General features: G+C 41.5%; 3 protein-coding genes across 11 annotated transcripts in view; 1 reads left to right on the top strand and 2 right to left on the bottom strand.

Moving 5' to 3' along the window:
• The first annotated feature begins 511 nt into the window (after nucleotides 1–511).
• Nucleotides 512–11,103, top strand: ninj1 (ninjurin 1). 6 transcript variants are annotated; one of them, XR_003439259.2, is made up of 6 exons: nucleotides 791–1,002; nucleotides 5,830–6,070; nucleotides 7,023–7,198; nucleotides 7,975–8,153; nucleotides 9,039–9,105; nucleotides 10,901–11,103. XR_003439259.2 is itself a non-coding variant. In XM_027137408.2 (4 exons), the coding sequence occupies exons 2-3, from the start codon at nucleotides 5,878–5,880 to the stop codon at nucleotides 7,163–7,165; spliced, it is 336 nt and encodes a 111-aa protein (XP_026993209.1). In that variant the 5' UTR covers nucleotides 512–527; nucleotides 5,830–5,877; the 3' UTR covers nucleotides 7,166–7,198; nucleotides 7,975–8,905. The 6 variants fall into 6 exon arrangements, 2 of the variants coding, with proteins under 2 accessions (XP_026993209.1, XP_047661989.1); XR_007139053.1 differs by having other exon boundaries at nucleotides 7,975–8,176; XR_007139054.1 differs by lacking the exon at nucleotides 7,975–8,153 and having other exon boundaries at nucleotides 750–1,002.
• A 1,006-nt stretch (nucleotides 11,104–12,109) lies between these two features.
• On the bottom strand, nucleotides 12,110–14,883 carry card19 (caspase recruitment domain family, member 19). 2 transcript variants are annotated; one of them, XM_027137377.2, is made up of 6 exons: nucleotides 14,692–14,883; nucleotides 13,819–13,958; nucleotides 13,513–13,672; nucleotides 12,931–12,996; nucleotides 12,756–12,821; nucleotides 12,110–12,543 (listed from the first exon to the last, which is right to left on the bottom strand). In XM_027137377.2, exons 1-6 carry the CDS (start codon nucleotides 14,699–14,701, stop codon nucleotides 12,431–12,433), a joined length of 555 nt encoding a protein of 184 aa, XP_026993178.1. In that variant the 5' UTR covers nucleotides 14,702–14,883; the 3' UTR covers nucleotides 12,110–12,430. The 2 variants fall into 2 exon arrangements, with proteins under 2 accessions (XP_026993178.1, XP_047659248.1); XM_047803292.1 differs by lacking the exon at nucleotides 14,692–14,883 and having other exon boundaries at nucleotides 13,819–13,965.
• A 1,505-nt stretch (nucleotides 14,884–16,388) lies between these two features.
• Nucleotides 16,389–16,805, bottom strand: part of bicd2 (bicaudal D homolog 2 (Drosophila)) — a 10,457-nt gene continuing 10,040 nt past the window's right edge. For all 3 annotated transcript variants that reach the window (XM_027137453.2, XM_027137454.2, XM_047810190.1), the window contains one exon: nucleotides 16,389–16,805. This exon is cut by the window's right edge. The gene's annotated coding sequence lies outside the window, so the exon portion shown is untranslated.

The following is a 16,805-nucleotide window of genomic DNA, read 5'->3' as shown; positions in this document are numbered from 1 at the left end:
CTTCAAATCTCAGCTGTTTACTCTGTAAGTGTAAGGCAGTGTGTCCTACAGGCCTGTACACGTGCAGTGCAATGCTCGGATTTCCTCACATTTTACCCTGATAAAGAAATATATTTATTGAGGTATGAAGTTCATTGCCTCGAGGATCTTTCTCATTTACCAGGATGAATTAGTCCATAAATTATTGTACACAAATAACTATGTATTACAAAATTTGAAGGATCCTGTTCACTTAATTTGCTTTTATTTAACTATTATTAACAATGTGTGTGAGAAACTCCCATCAAATTTATGAATGGGAATTATCCATGAGAGATTCAATCAAAGTCTGATTCTTGTAAAATGTAATGTATATATCAAAGAGAACACTGGTGTGTATTTTAAAGAGGAGGTTCACTTGTTTCCATTTACACATCTTTATACTGAGCCACCAGAAGGTGGCAGTAGAAGTCGTTTGAAATTCATTAGTCATGATTGGTTTATTGTACTGTAGACCAGGGTTGGAGTTCACACCACCACACACGAAGGTACCAAACTGCACTTTACTTAGTCACTGAGTTGGTATCATGATGGTACAATACAGATACAGGACACTCTCTTCTCTACATGAGAAGGTGCATAAGGTGGATCTTTTATAAATGACTGAAGGAAGGATTTGGGGTTGTTGATTTCTTGTTGTTTGGCTTCTGTAGAGTTCTTTTGTTTGATCTGCATCATGTGTATAAAGTGTGTGAGATGAGAGGAGATGAGATGAGAGGAGGCCGCAGTGTGTAGAGGTATAATGGAGAAGAGGCTGAAACCTAACCAATAATTCATTCACATTCAACACACATAGCCACACACAAACACACACACACAGAGCCGCACACACACACACACACACACACGCTCAGCCGCGCACACACGCACGCGCACACACACACACACACACACAGGGCGGTCATGGCGTCTGAAGCAGTGGAACTGAACAAAGATGCCAACAGTCACAGACAAGACGGAGAGGTTAGTAACTGTTTTAGGTCACGTAGTAACCACGTTATAGTAACGAACGTGTCCTCTGTTACACTCAGTCCTCACACGTGAAGTGTGCTGTAACTAAACGCGGTACTTTATCTGAGAAACCGGTCGCTGTTACTTCCGGTCAGTGTGTAGAACAAATATTAACGATAATAGAACGAGTTTCACTTTAAACTACACATTTATTTCCTTGTTTAAGTCTCACATGTGCGTTGTGTGAAACAGCTAGTGTGCGTGTGTGTGTGTGTGTGCGTGTGTGTGTGTGTGTGTGTGTGTGTGTGTGTGAGCGTATGTGTTTGTTTGTTGCTATAGTTACAGTAACCAGAAAGCGTTTTATTGTGGAACAAGAACAAAACGTTTGACAATTGTGTCCTAGTTATTATTATTGTTAATATTGTTATTATTGTTGTTGTTATTTTTATTGTTATTGCTATTGTTATTATTATTATTATTATTATATTGTTATTATTGTTATTATTATTACTCACTACAACAAAACTGTGTCTATATACATTGCTGTAGTTCCTTCACATGGTGTATAATTAATAATATAGATCTGAACCTAACTAACTTTCTCTTTTGCATTTATCAAGTTCAGCTTGTGTTGCAAATCAAGACAAGTAAGAATTAATGACGTGAACTAAGAATGAATAGCCGTGGGACGTAGTTGTGTGGTGATGTGGGAGGAACTAGAGAGGAGCTTATCATTTGTATCGTGTAACTCCACATGTACATCCTAATGTCCAAGTGTTACATCAGCGGCAGCAGAAAGTGCTAGAATTATGATAGACTATACATAATAATAGCCAGGATTCATATTTTAATAACAATATAAACAATAATATAATTAATACATACTAATACCTACTGCTACTAATAAGGATGATGATGATGATGATGATGATGATAATCATGTTCATGTGTCTAATGCAGGAACCTTCTCACTGGAGAAGGCTCCACCAAACCAGTTAGTGATGCCAGTCAGAAGGATGTAGCGGTAGCATAGAATTGCCCCCTTTTAGCCACAGGTTGATGGAGCTTTGCCAGCTGTGGTAAGAAGTGCATCCTTTGCTGAGCTTTCTTGTTGATGGTTGACGTACAGTATACACTTCTCGTGTGAGATCCTGTTGTTCCTAGGACACAATTAATGTGCATCGCTGTGTTTTTTTAAGAACGTCGAGCTCTGGGTTGTTCCAGCTACACCATCAGTCTAGATGTTGAACCTCCTGGTGATATTTTGACTCATTGTCAGAGAGCGATAACAATAAAGTCATCTGCTAATTTGATCGACTTCACAAATGCGTCACTGGAAACACAGTCACTTGTACAAAGGCATACAAAGTGAAGGCCGATACGAACTGTGTCATCTTTTCAAAGTTTTTCAGATGCCTCAAATACAGCTTTTGACAGCTTTTTTTTTTTTTTTTTTTTGCTGTGTTGCGGTTTTGACCACTTCCCCCGTGTGAAGAACTCTGTGGTGACGCCCAAAGTAACAATGGAAAAAGTTAGGTTAGAATTTAGTGTCAGACTCTCCACCGAGGTGTAAGTTCATTCTTAGTTTATTGCACCAGTATAAACAGGAACATATAGGATCAATACAACTGTACACGTTGTGCTCTAACAGCACTGAGCTGAAAAGGTGAAGATGTAAAGGATGACTGGAAACTAAAGCTAGGCTTGTGGAACGTCCATCACATGTTTCTGCTCTCGTGGTGGCTCATCTCAGGACACCTGAGAATGATTGACAGACTGTGTGTTTAATGTGAATGAAAAATACTCAGAGAAGTAAAATTCCTGTCAGCTGACTCGGAATGACTGAGAAGTTAAAATAATAAAAATCCCTCAACTTTCTGTCCTCGCCGTCAGCACGAGTTTCACCTTCGTTAGAAACCGTAGTGAAGTAACTGTGGAAAGATCGACATGTGGTTCTTACTCTTCGTCCTGTGCTTCTGCTTACTGCGCTTTCTAATCTGAGGTCATTTGTTCATTCTGACACTTATTAATCTCACGTAAGGGTCTGAACAGGTTCTGCTTCCTAACATCTATACAAGAGGAAGTGACAGTCACTGAGAATCGGTTCATTATTATGCACAATACGAGTGTTCCACTTCTTATTTACGAAACAGAATTCATTCATTTTGGAAGATGACAGAATTATAGAGTTGCACCAGTTTAGTGGAGCTTTGTCAGCTGTGGTAAGAAGTGCATCCTTTACTGAGCTTTCTCGTCGATGGTTGACGTACAGTATACGCCTCTCGTGTGAGATCCTGTAGTCAACACGGTTGATGACTGGTTAGAGAGTAAGAGAGTATGAGCTGTGCCATGGGACGGCTGAGGCATTATAAGGATTAAAAATGTTGTTGGATGATTAGAGGACCTTGACCTGTAAATGTAACCGGGTACTCCGGTTTCCTCCCCCGGTCCAAAGACATGCATGGTAGGTCAATTGGCATCTCTGGAAAATTGTCCGTAGTGTGTGTGTGAGTGAATGAGAGTGTGTGTGCCCTGTGATGGGTTGGCACTCCGTCCAGGGTGTATCCTGCCTCGATGCCCGATGACGCCTGAGATACAGTAGGCACAGGCTCCCCGTGACCCGAGAAGTTCGGATAAGCGGTAGAAGATGAGTGAGAGAGAGTGAGTGACCTGTATGTATATATATATATACATAGACAGCTTTATACTCTTACATGATACCTTGGTGTCAGAAGGATTGAACACAAAGGTGGTAAAAAACGTGAAGTGTGGTGTATTGTATACAAACGTCTCTGTAGTTCCACTTTTCACAGAAACACACCTGCACATGCATTTGCTGAAGAAAGGGAACAAGTGAGCTAAAGAATTGCAAGAGGACGAGTGGAGAGAAAGAGAGAGACAGATCCAGTGTGTGAGAGAAGCCTGATATGAGGATAGAGTTAGAGAGAACACAGACTGCACCCTGCGGATATAAGTCTATCTGTCAGAGAAGTCTGTGTGTGTGTGTGTGTGTGTGTGTGTGTGTGTGTGTGTGTGTGTGTGTGTGTGTGTGTGTGTGTGTGTTTGTGTCAGTGAAGTCTGCATGAGTGTGTGTGTGAGATGGTGTGTGTGTGTGTGTGTGTTTTTGCGAGTGTGTGTGGTGTGGTGCGTGTGAGATGATGTGTGTGTGTGTGTGTGTGAGATGGTGTGTGTGTGTGCGTGTGAGATGGTGTGTGTGGTGTTGTGTGTGTGAGATTGTGTGTGTGTGTGTGTGTTTGTGTGTGTGTGTGTGTGTGTGTTTGTGCGTGCATGTGTGTGATAATGTGTTGTGTCTATTTGTCTTTTCCTGCTGTCTCACACAAGGGTTGTTCTGTTGTGAGGAGACTCCACCCCACTGCCTCCACCCCACTGCCCTCCACCCCACTGCACACACACACACACACACATACACACACAATGATGTTTTATCATTTTTATGTGTTTAAAGACAGTTCAGACTTTTACAATAAATTGTACTGATATATACTGGCTTTCTTTATAATCTCTCTCTCTCACACACACACACACACACACACACACACACACACACACACACACACACAGGACAAAGTTCCAGTCTGCTGAACTTTCCTAAACACAGATGAGGCCGTTTCATTCTCTTCCTCACGTTAACTCCAACCCCACACAGCCGTCGAGATGTTTTTAGCCCAACTTGATGTCACATTTTTAACCCCACTTGCCATGGCCAGAGAATAAACACACTTCCTATAACCGTCACTTCCTGCCATCTCTAAAAGGAATAATAATAATAAGACAATAATAAGTCTTAACAATTTACAGCAAGTGAACTTAGTCCTGATCTTTGTGTTGGCTTCTCCTGTCCAAGTGGGCGAGCGTGTTTATATGAACGGTAAAGCTTGGGATTCTGCAGTAATCTCAGTAAGGACACCGAGGACATTCATTATTATTGTCTTATTTTATTTGTAATGAAATAAAAGAGAGAAGAGAAACAGAGAAGTTGATTTCTTTAACATTAGAAGGTTGTGAGTAGAAACAGGAAGGAATAAAGGGACTGAGGTGTTTAAACTGCTCTGTAACTAATCTGCCACTCGGTGTCTGTGTCTGATGACACGCCGAACAGAAGACGTCTTCACCGCACACATCGCTGCCCAACACTGCTGGGTCTTAACAAACTGCCCGTAACCATGGAGACACTGCTGCCCCTTAAGAACCATTACGTCCACTGCAAGCGTAAAATACGAGGAAGGAAACGTTCTCCTGTGAGGAAAAAAAACCCTGAACTCATTTCCTTTGTGGGAAAAAACAACACAGCGTCCTGTGGGTGGAACTTCACACTGATCTCAGAACAGTGAAAGCTTTCGGAAGTAGCAGAACGTAACAGCTCTGAACACCGGGTCCCTCACCAGCTCTGAACACTGGTTCCCTCACCAGCTCTGAACACTGGGTCCCTCACCAGCTCTGAGCACTGGGTCCCTCACCAGCTCTTTTAAAGATAAATAATAAAGAAGTATAAACTCCTCTGTCCTGAACATGTGAGAGCACTGACACCGGAGACTCCTACTGGAGACTCCTTCACACGGCATACACAAACATCTCCTGAGAGAATGAAAGCCGTTGAAACTGTGTGTGATGGACATGAAGTGTGTCGGGCGTCGTGTATTCAGTGGTCCAGATGTTTAATGACATGTAGCGGAAAACACCAGTGTGTGTGTTTCACATCATTTCCTCAGTGATGCTCTATTTATCCCAGTGTAATTACTGTTCATCACACAGGCTCAGGATGCTGTAATAACGTGTGTGTGTGTGTGTGTGTGTGTGTGTGTGTGTGTGTGTGTTCAGATTGTGAGGCGTGGATACAGTACAAGAAGGCTCTCGCGCCCACTCAACATGAACACCTACGCTAATAAGAAGAGCGCGGCGGAGAGCATGCTGGACGTAGCACTGCTGATGGCTAACGCGTCTCAGCTGAAGGCCGTGATGGAGCAGGGGCCCGAGTTCACCTTCTACATCCCACTGATCACACTCATCAGTATCTCACTCGTACTGCAGATCATTGTCGGCGTTTTACTCATATTCATCGGTGAGAATCACACACACACACACACACCAGATAGATACACACACACACACATACCAGACAGACACACAGATACACACACACACAGATACACAAACACACACACACACACACACACCAGACAGATACACACACACACATACCAGACACACACACAGATACACACACACATACCAGACACACAGATACACACACACACACACCAGACAGATACACACAGATACACACATACCAGACAGACACACAGATACACACACACAGATACACACACACAGATACACACATACACATACCAGACACACAGATACACACACACACACATACCAGACAGACACACAGATACACACGCACACACACATACATACACACACACACACACACACACACACACATACACACTGACACACACACAGATATACACACACACACACATACACACTGACACACACACAGATATACACACACACAGATATACACACATACATACACACACACACACACACACACACACACACACACACACACACACACACATATACCAGACAGACACACAGATACACACACACATACACACACACAGATACACACACACACACACACACACACAGATATATACACACTGACACACACACAGATACACACACACATACACACGCACACAAACACACCCAGACAGACACACAGATACACACACACAGATTCACACATGTACATACACACCGAGACACACACACAAACTCACACACACAAACACACAGATTCACACACGTACATACACACCGAGACACACAAACACACACACACAGACAGATGTTTTTTTCCCATATTTTATTTCTCTGTGTTTCTAAACTAAATAAAACTAAATCACTTTAATAAAAACCCAAGAACACGTCACCTTTTTATTGTTGTGGGTGTTTGTTAAATCTCCTCCGTGTCTTTTGTCGTCATCGTTTAGTGAAGTGGAATCTGAACGATGAAAGTAAACACTACCACCTGGACGTTCTGGAAAACATCTCCACAGCCCTGGTCTTCATCATCGTCGTTGTGAACATCTTCATCACAGCGTTCGGTGTGCAGAGACCCAACACGGGCGTGTGATCCACACCGAGAACACACACACACACCAATCAGGTACACGGTAACACACACACACACACAGTAAACACACAGAGCGTGAGAGTGTTTAACACATTAACACACCCCTGCGCTTGTGAATGCCACATGTTACATGTCACGTCTTGTCTTAACACAGCAACACAGGAACAGGGGTGATGATGGTCAGCTGCATTGTGTAGTTCCACTCAGCCATTTTGTACAAACACTCCATCCACTGTTAGACATAAATGAATGTTGTTTTTAATGGACAGATGAAATTGTGCCATGATGAGAGTTATTAAAAGTCAAAGAAATAAAGAACGAGTAAAGCTACAAGCAGCGATCATAGGGGTCCAAGCATTACTGGGCTTGACCGTGTAAATTATTACTTTATTACTCTGTCAGCTTTAAAGCCCAGTGCTGGGAAATACCTGCTGCAAGCTGACCGGGTTTGTGTGGTGTTTAGAAAGTCACAGTGATGCAGCAGGTCAGACTTCAGCTGGGTAAGGGAGAACATCTGAACTTGTGCTCAAAATCATTTACATGTTTTGGGATCGTTGTTTAGGTCGCGATGCTTACGTGTAATTCGCTCAATATTTAAATAAGCTGAGATGTCAGGGGCGGAGCTAAAATGACCACAATCAAACTGTCGGTTGAGGAGATGTGGAGATGTGGTCCACGGTACCAGCATCTCTGGTGTTATAAAAACAACCAAGCAGAAAGAAACGTGAACGAGTTAAAAAAAAAAAAAAACCTCAGTGTTGTGTTTTGAGATCCTCTGAGACTGATTCCAGCATGATAATCCCTCTCAGGTCTGAGCTGTAAGGGAACTAGAGGTCCATTGGGGATCTGGGATCTCTATGGGGAAGTTTTCACCATCACCAGACCTGCTGCGTTCCTCCTGACTGTACAAGTGTGTGGATCAGGGCCGAGTGCAAGACACAAACACCACCACCAGGATTCTGTACAAACATCTGCTGAAATTTCCCCGGTCAGGTTTCATCCCGTGTCCATGTGTGTGTTTTTGTGATCGATTATTAATGACACCAAATGCTGCCTGGGTTTAAAACTTTCACCAAAACTTTTTCTTGTTCTACAGAAATGCATGTCGTGTATCATAGTGTTAAGTTTTAATAAACACCTGTACTGTGTGTTCAGGATGAGCTGACAGAGGGTTACACCATGTGTAATGTGTACATATTCACACTGACACTCAACACAGCCATAGGGACGGAGCACACACTCGAGCATGCGATCATGAATCGTTTGCAAACAATTCACTCCAGTTTAAGGGAGAAGATTTGGAAGCACTTAGAAAAGAGACGGATTTCACCACAGACCAAGTTTAGACTCCGCTGAGAGCTTCAGCAATGTCATTGTGGCCTGTAACATTTTCTGACTCCTCAAAGTCCTGATGAGTTTATTTAAACCCATAAACTCATTGGGACGACATGGAAATGTTTTTGTTGAGAGCCAGTTAAACACACACACACACACACACACACACACACACACACACACACACAGAGTAAATGACTCACCGTAATCAAGCTGTTGGACAGTGACATGTTGTAGTGAAGCAGACGTTAGTTTAATAAATTCAGCTTGTAATCAGAGTCTGAATGAAATCTTCACATGCTTTACACACACACACACCTGTGTACTTTAATGTATTATTCTGCTTAACTTCAGCTCAGATACACAGCTCATGTTTATCTTTTTATTTTTTAATATGTATAAAATGTTTATTCTAACCAAAGTGTGTATATAATTATATATCTAAATATAGTGTGTGTGTGTGTGTGTGTGTGTGTGTGTGTGTGTGTGTGTGTGTGTGTGTGTGTGTGTGTGTATTGACGAGTTATTTGTACTCTAGGTGTTTTCTTCATAACTTCGCCTTTTAAGACGAATACTGTGTCCGTGTGCAGCCAAACGTACACCAGGTAGGGCGCTAGAGAGCTGACTGAAACACTGTGTTACATACATAGATATCTATACCTAGATGTTGCCTTGGGGTCCTAAAAATGCGTCAGAACCGCCGCCATCTTGGTACAGGGGTCTTGTTCTTCAAATTCATGCACGATGTGCTGCATTTGGTTGTTAAAACAAAAGAAATCGAAAAACCAGACAGCAAGGGATTACATTACACAAGTGAGAATGTGGGTTATGGTATCGAATGTTACGGAATTATATTTCTGGTTACGTTTGGTTCGTTTCAGTCCTTTGGTTAACGACCGCAGCTAATCCACGTTAGTTACCCGTTAGTTTGTGAGGGAAACCGACAACGTTTGTAGATTCCGAAGCTCTTAATAAGGACGTTAAAAATTGACCCATGCTTTTTTTTTTGCTTAAAGGTGAAAAGACCCAACTTTATGTACGTTCTGTAAGATTCCCTTATCTGTCAAACATATTTTATTAGACTGTCCTGGACTTAACACAAGCAGAATGCTCTTTTATCAAGTTACTTCACTTAAGGACAGATTTAATGACATTATGTCTGAAAAGGGTTTTTTCTTTTATCGCATGTTAATTAAAATAAAAAATTGTATAATATGACTTGCTTTTTGTATTTGTTTTGTTTTTATTGTATTTATATGATATTGTTGAGACTTGAGATGGCATTAATTTCACAGGGTTAGTTAAGACAACATCAGGTCGCAAAAGTGTCAGGATGAAACTGTGTAAGGTCACGTTGTTGTTGGAGGGAAACTAAACACTTAAAAATTAGCTTAACTTAAAATTAGCTGACAGTCCTGGAAAGGTGTCACCAGTTAGCTTGGCAGTAACACACAACGTTGTTCAGCCTCAGAGTCAAACTTTGTTTTTGTGACTTTAGTACATACTTATTAAAGTAGCTAAAGTATCGTGTAAAGTATTTGCTACTTTAAATAAGTATGTACTAAAGTCCCATAAACCAAAAAAACAGAACCAAAGTTTGACTCTGAGGCTGAACAACGTTGTGTGTTACACTGGCAAGCTAACTGGTGACACCCTTCCAGGACTGTACACATACACACACACATACACACACACCATTGTAGCAGTGTTACATGCAGTAGGCTATAAGGTAAGGTACACACACACACACACACACACACACACACACACACACACACACACACACACACACTGTATTCTACATGAAGTCTGAAACATGCAGTAGGCTATAAGGTAAGGTAATGTATATATGTGTATGTTTGTGTGTATACACATACACACACACCATTGCAGTGATTGTTCATTTAAAGTTTACTCAAGTGGAAGAATGTAACTAATAAACTTACACCTACTAGCACTATGTATTATATTGTGAAAAAGTAGATTATCTTAATATCAAAACCTTCAATTTTCTCTGGACTTAATGATAAATACATGTCCTTTGGAACGAAAAGACTAGAAATGTTTCAATGTTAGAGATTTAAGCACTTATGTACGTCGCTCTGGATAAGGGCGTCTGCCAAATACTGTAAATGTAAATGTAGAAAATGGCATTCATGACGATTTATGGTGATTTTATTTTTTTGCCTACATTGACGCTAATGCATTAAGAGGAGGGGGTCCCCTGTACCAAGATGGCGGCTCAATTGACGCATTCGTTCCAATGTACTGCCTTATACAAGGCGACATCTAGTGTGTATATATATCTATGTTATATTTATATTTAATGCTGACGACTGAAGTTAGAGAGCCATCTAGTGGTCATGAGACATATTTAATATCCTATTGCTTTTGTTTCAGCTCCTCTATGCAACAGTGTGGCTGAAGAATGGTTTATTTTTCTGTAAAGAAATTGTGTGTGTGTGTGTGTGTGTGTGTGTGTGTGTGTGTGTGTGTGTGTGTGTGTGTGTGTGTGTGAGATTATAAAGAAAGCCAGTATATATCAGTACAATTTATTGTAAAAGTCTGAACTGTCTTTAAACACATAAAAATGATAAAACACAGATGTTTGCATGCTTTATTGTTTTCTTTCTCTTCCCGTAAAGCTCTCGCGAGGCTGTGACTGCTGTGTACGGCTTTAGTGGTGAACTGAAATGCATTAGTCATAAAAATATAAAGGTTTACGTAAAAGCTCCAACTTTCTAAAATGCCTCCGATCCAGTCTGCAGTAATGAAGCGCTGCGGCTCTGCAGCTCTGCTCTGATGGCCGTGTTAGTGTTCTAGCTGGAACACATTTGTTTTTATAAAGTCTATTCTAAAGCACACACCAGTGTTAGTGTGGTTCTAAGTTAAAAGTGCCCCAATGGCGCCCCCGTGTGGTTGCCCCTGATGATGGTTTACTGTAGACCCCTGAGGCTGTGTTCATTTTAACAAGCTTCGAGTCTGTAACGTTGCTGCAGCTGTAGATTAAGATCCTAACAGCGTCTCTGTGTTGTAGGACGTCTCTACACTCACACCGGTCCCAGTGGAGCATGCAGTGTGTGAACGCAGGGTCACACACACACACACACACACACACACACACACACACACACACACACACACACACACACACACACCTGGAGTGTAGATCAGCTAGTGCTCGTGTCGGAGACGACCGGCGTCTGATTACGTCACCTTTCCACAGCAGCAGCTCATACTGGAGCTTCGTGAGCGTCTCTGTGCCTTTAACACCAAGACATTTACACGTCGGCACAGATCAGTTCCATCCCATGGTGTAGAGACGCAGTGCTTCCTCAGATCTAACATTAAACCATTTCCTGAGGCGGTCAGTGTGAACACACACACACACACACACTCTCTCAAACACACACACACACACACACACACTCACTCTCTCTCACACTCGCACACACACTCTCACACACACACTCTCTCACACGCACACACACTCTCACACACACACTCTCACACACACACTCTCACACACACACACTCACTCTCTCTCACACTCGCACACACACTCTCACACACACACTCTCTCACACGCACACACACTCTCACACACACACTCTCTCACACACACACACACACACACACTCTCTCTCACACTCACACATACTCACACACACACACTCACTCTCTCTCACACACACACACACACTCTCACACACACACACACACACTCACACAGATCTGACTTTGTAATGGAAAATATTAAACCTTAAGCAAAAGGAGAGAAGATTTAACCAGCTGTGGGTTTGTTCTCTCGTGTCATTTACAGTATGTACACAACCCTTTAAAAAACAATAATAAAACATAAGGCACTTTAACCCCGCCGTGTGTGAGCAGGCAAGCGGAGCGTCATGTTAGTGTGATTAGAGTGTGAGGTTATCGACCCAGACCGTCATCTGTGTACCAGATCAGAACCTCCCGGATCTTCCTCCCGAACCTCAGAGCAGCGAAGCCCAGAGCGCTGCTCGAACCCGATGCTGCCTTCACATCTACACACACACACACCGAGGGGAAAGTGTTAAATAAAGATAATAAATGTGTTTTGTTTAAATGTCACTGATGTCAATATTTTGACCTCCAAAAGCTGTAAAGAGTTTTAGAAGTCACATTAAAACACCAGTGAAAGAGTCGCCGCTCTGTGTGATGGAGTGATTTCAGTCTAAATAGAGGTGAAAGACTGAATGTGTGTTTCATCCCTTACCTCCGTAATAATACAGTAACGCTGCTCCTACAGCCGCACTGAAACAGCTGAGAAAGAACAGAGGACCTGTGGAGAGAGAGCGAGAGAGAGATGAGTAAAGTACGCAGGATGATACACACTGGAATGAAGCACCTGTTTGTCTTGTCTTCCTGTTAGACAAGGAGCTGATGCTCACCCTGTTGGTTTAACGTGTGTCTCTCAGCAGGTCTGGAGGTGGGTCTCAGGATCGGATCAGCAGATTCTACAGAATCACACGATTCACTGGTGAATGATTCAGACTTCATGTAGAATACAGTGTGTGTGTTGGACTGGTTATAGGACTGTTTCACGATCTTGTTGTGTCTTGAGTATTTGTGGAACAGATCTTTGGTGTCTCTGATACTGCATTAGCTTCAACTAAAACTCTGTTAGCTTTTCACATATGAAGCGATAGATAGATAGATAGATAGATAGATAGATAGATAGATAGATAGATAGATAGATAGATAGATAGATAGATAGATAGATAGATAGATGGATGGATGGATGGATGGATGGATGGATGGATGGATGGATGGATGGATGGATGGAGATCAGCTTAACTGGTGAGTAATGAGACCTGTGTAAGTACTCCAGCAGTTAGAAGGTTCTCCTGACATACATGGTGACATGTAGTGGAGATCAGACGTGTACCTACAGCCTGTGGTTTAGAAATTATTTGAGCAGAAGGTGTGTGTGTGTGTGTGTGTGTGTGTGTGTGTGTGTGTGTGTGTCTGACCCCGGCGGTGGCGGAGACGTGTAGGAAGGCTGAAATACACCTCCTCCACATGCAGGTGAAGCGCACGGTAAAACTCTCGGCACGCTTCCTCCCCTTTCTCTTGCAGGTGTGTGAGAAGCTCGGACAGTCGCATACACGTGGGTACGTCCAGATCTCTGAACTGTACAACACACACACACACACACACACACACCGTAAAAGTCAGGGCCACGCCCTCAACAGGCATTCAATTCCCCACTGAGTGCTGGAGGCAGCATATACACGTCTGTCTGGTGTTTCTGGATGTTTTCTGGCCCACAGTCTCACCTTGGTTGCCTCCTTGTCAGTGAGGATCTGAGGGTAGATTCTGTTCAGCTGCAGAATGATTTTATCCACCAGCTCGGTGTCCAGTCGCCGGTTTGACTTCAGGAACCAGCTGTCTGCCTTTAACTGCTCGTGGAAGCTGTCTGACATTCAGACAGGGGAAAAAACGGAATTAGCTGAAAAATAAGTGGCTTTTGTTTAAAGCTTCGAAATCCCAGGAAGCGCTCTCTAGATACCGATTGATTCCTGGTGCTGATGAAAGAGTACACAAGCAGACGCCGTGTTTGTTTACATCCCCTCCACTTATCTGATCAAGTCCAACTTCCTGAGTCATCTGATTGTGTCCAGTCACTTCATTACTACTTAACAACCGTACTTTAAATGCAACTATAAACAGGTCAAAAGTATTCGTCGATAAATAAGAAACTGTAATCGATGTTACTATAATTTAAGAAAAAAAAAAGATAAGAAATAAAAAGTAAGCTTTGTACTTTATGTAAAAAACAAAAAAAAATGCAACAAGTTACACTTCCGGGGTTGGCCACAAGAGGGCGCATTATGAATGAAAATATATGAATAAGAGGATTTATTTATTTCTTAGTGAAAATTAATCTTGTTTATTACTGATAAAAAAATGAACAATGGTTTAAATGTTAACTGTTAAATGTTCTATTCAGAAAAACTGAGTTTATGTAGAGTTTAAATAGAGTTTATATAGAGTTTATGTTTACTTTAACACTCCAGCGTTCATTCAGCCCCTAAAGTAGATCTTTAAACAAATAAACATCACAGAATAAGGTTAAACACACTAATAATCACTGTCCGTGAGCTGAAGTGTAATAATTTAAGCTAAAAAGTGCTCATGTTGACACTAACCTCCCATCATGGCTCCTTGTCCTGCCCTTTGTTTTGGCCCCGCCCGTGACTTCTGGAAAAGGGGGCGGAGTCAATGACGTAATTTAGGAAAAGCTGGCCGTTAAGCTTCATCAAACGGATTTGGTATTTCGGTGCTGTGGGGTTGTTTTTTTGTTTGTTTTTTGTTTTAATGCATTATTATTCGTTTCTCCCACAACGTTTCGTTGTAATACTAATACTTTCACGGCGTAGACTTTTATTTTGCTTTACTGTGCAAATGTACGGACTTCCGGGTTAGTTAGTTTTAATTATTTTTTATAAAGAATTTAAAAAAGATTTAATATGATTAAAATATATTAATAGTAATTAAAATATAAAGGTTTGCACAGCGGGTTCGCAATCATATTATAATAATGTATAATAAGTGTTACTTGTTGTAATTATCATGTAATTAATCATTCGTATGTTTTTTTGTATTTTGTAATTAACAATTATTATCTTATTTATAATTTTCAGAAATATATATTTAAATCTGTAAATATAATATAATTGTAGCTCAGTAGCTTCAGGTACGGAAATGACGCGAGAGACTTACGTAACGGAAGTTGATGGCTGAAAGGCTCAGGTGTGTGTGTGTGTGTGTGTGTGTGTGTGTGTGTGTGTGTGTGTGTGTGTGCTACTAAAACGTTATAAAGACTTATGAGACACTATTGAGACTCTATTAAGTACAGTAAACTGTATTAAACACTGACAGGCTTTAATAGCAAGTTAGAAATCATTTGAATATAAAACAGAAATAACAGGAGATCTGTTATTTAAATGAAAACACTTTATCTGGTTTCTGATAATAAACAAACAAACAGTTGTTATTAAAGGCACATGTGAAAATATCTGGAACATGTGTATCTAATCTAAACACACTCTCAGTAAGACTCGTCCTCCTCAACTTCCCCTCATGACCAGTGCACATCATCTCCATAACATCAGCCAGAGACAGTGTGGAGTGTAGAGTGGAGCAGGGAACAACTCCTGTCTGTCTGTCTCACTGTCTATCTGTCTGTCTCAATGACTGACTGTTTGTCTCAATGACTGACTGTCTGTTTGTCTGTCTCACTGTCTGTCTGTCTCACTGACTGTCTGTTTGTCTCAATGACTGACTGACTGTCTGTCTGTCTGTCTGTCTGACTTTCTGTCTGTTTGTCTCACTGTCTGTATGTCTCTCTCACTGACTGTCTGTCTGTCTGTCTGTCTGTCTCACTGACTCTTGGTCTGCCTGTCTGTCTCACTGACTGTTTGTCTCAATGACTGACTGTCTGTCAGACAGTCTGTCTGTCTGCCTCACTATCTGTCTGTTTGTCTCACTGTCTGTCTGTCTGTCTATTTGTCTCACTGACTCTTGGTCTGCCTGTCTGTCTCACTGACTGTCTGTCTGTCCCTCCCGCTGCTTGTCTGTCTCTCTCTCTCTGTCTGTCTATCTGTTTGTCTCACTGACTGTTTTTTGTAATATATTAATCTTCGTATATTAATTTTTTTGTATTGTTTCTTATGTTCTATAAAGCTGCTTTGAGACAAAGCCATTGTTAAAAGTGCTATACGAATAACTGTCTGTCTCTCTGACTGTCTTTCTCTGTCTATCTGTCTCTCTTTGTCTCACTGACTGTCTCTCTCTTTGACTGTGTCTCTCTGAATGACTGTCTGTCTGTCTTGCTGATGTAAACTTGTGTGTGTGTGTGTGTGTGTGTGTGTGTGTGTGTGTGTGTGTGTGTGTGTGTGTGTGTGAAAGATGAGGTGAAGGTTTGATTTTAATAGTCACAGGGATTTAATCAGTGATAAATGAGATGAGGGGAAGTCAACACGAGTGTTTTGAAACCTCATTAAAACAAGCCACAATAAGGAGCGGCGCCTCGAATCACTCCGATTTGGTTTTGTGTTTTAAAGTTGATGCTTTTGTGAGTACTGTATTGTTTTGTTTTGTACAGCACCGATACACTACAGACTTGTTTAAAACTGTAAGACATCCACACAATTCCTCAGTTCCTTTTCCCTGGATAGCTTCTTAAACTGAGGAAATAGTCCTATTTAAAAAGAAAATAAAGTCTTATATTATCATTTCTGTTAAATAAATCCAATTAAAG

The sequence above is a fragment of the Tachysurus fulvidraco genome, chromosome 2 (genome assembly GCF_022655615.1).
Source record: "Tachysurus fulvidraco isolate hzauxx_2018 chromosome 2, HZAU_PFXX_2.0, whole genome shotgun sequence".
NCBI classification, from domain to species: Eukaryota; Metazoa; Chordata; class Actinopteri; order Siluriformes; family Bagridae; genus Tachysurus; species Tachysurus fulvidraco.
Note: the sequence above shows the minus strand (reverse complement) of the source record. Positions and strands in the feature narration are given on the sequence as shown.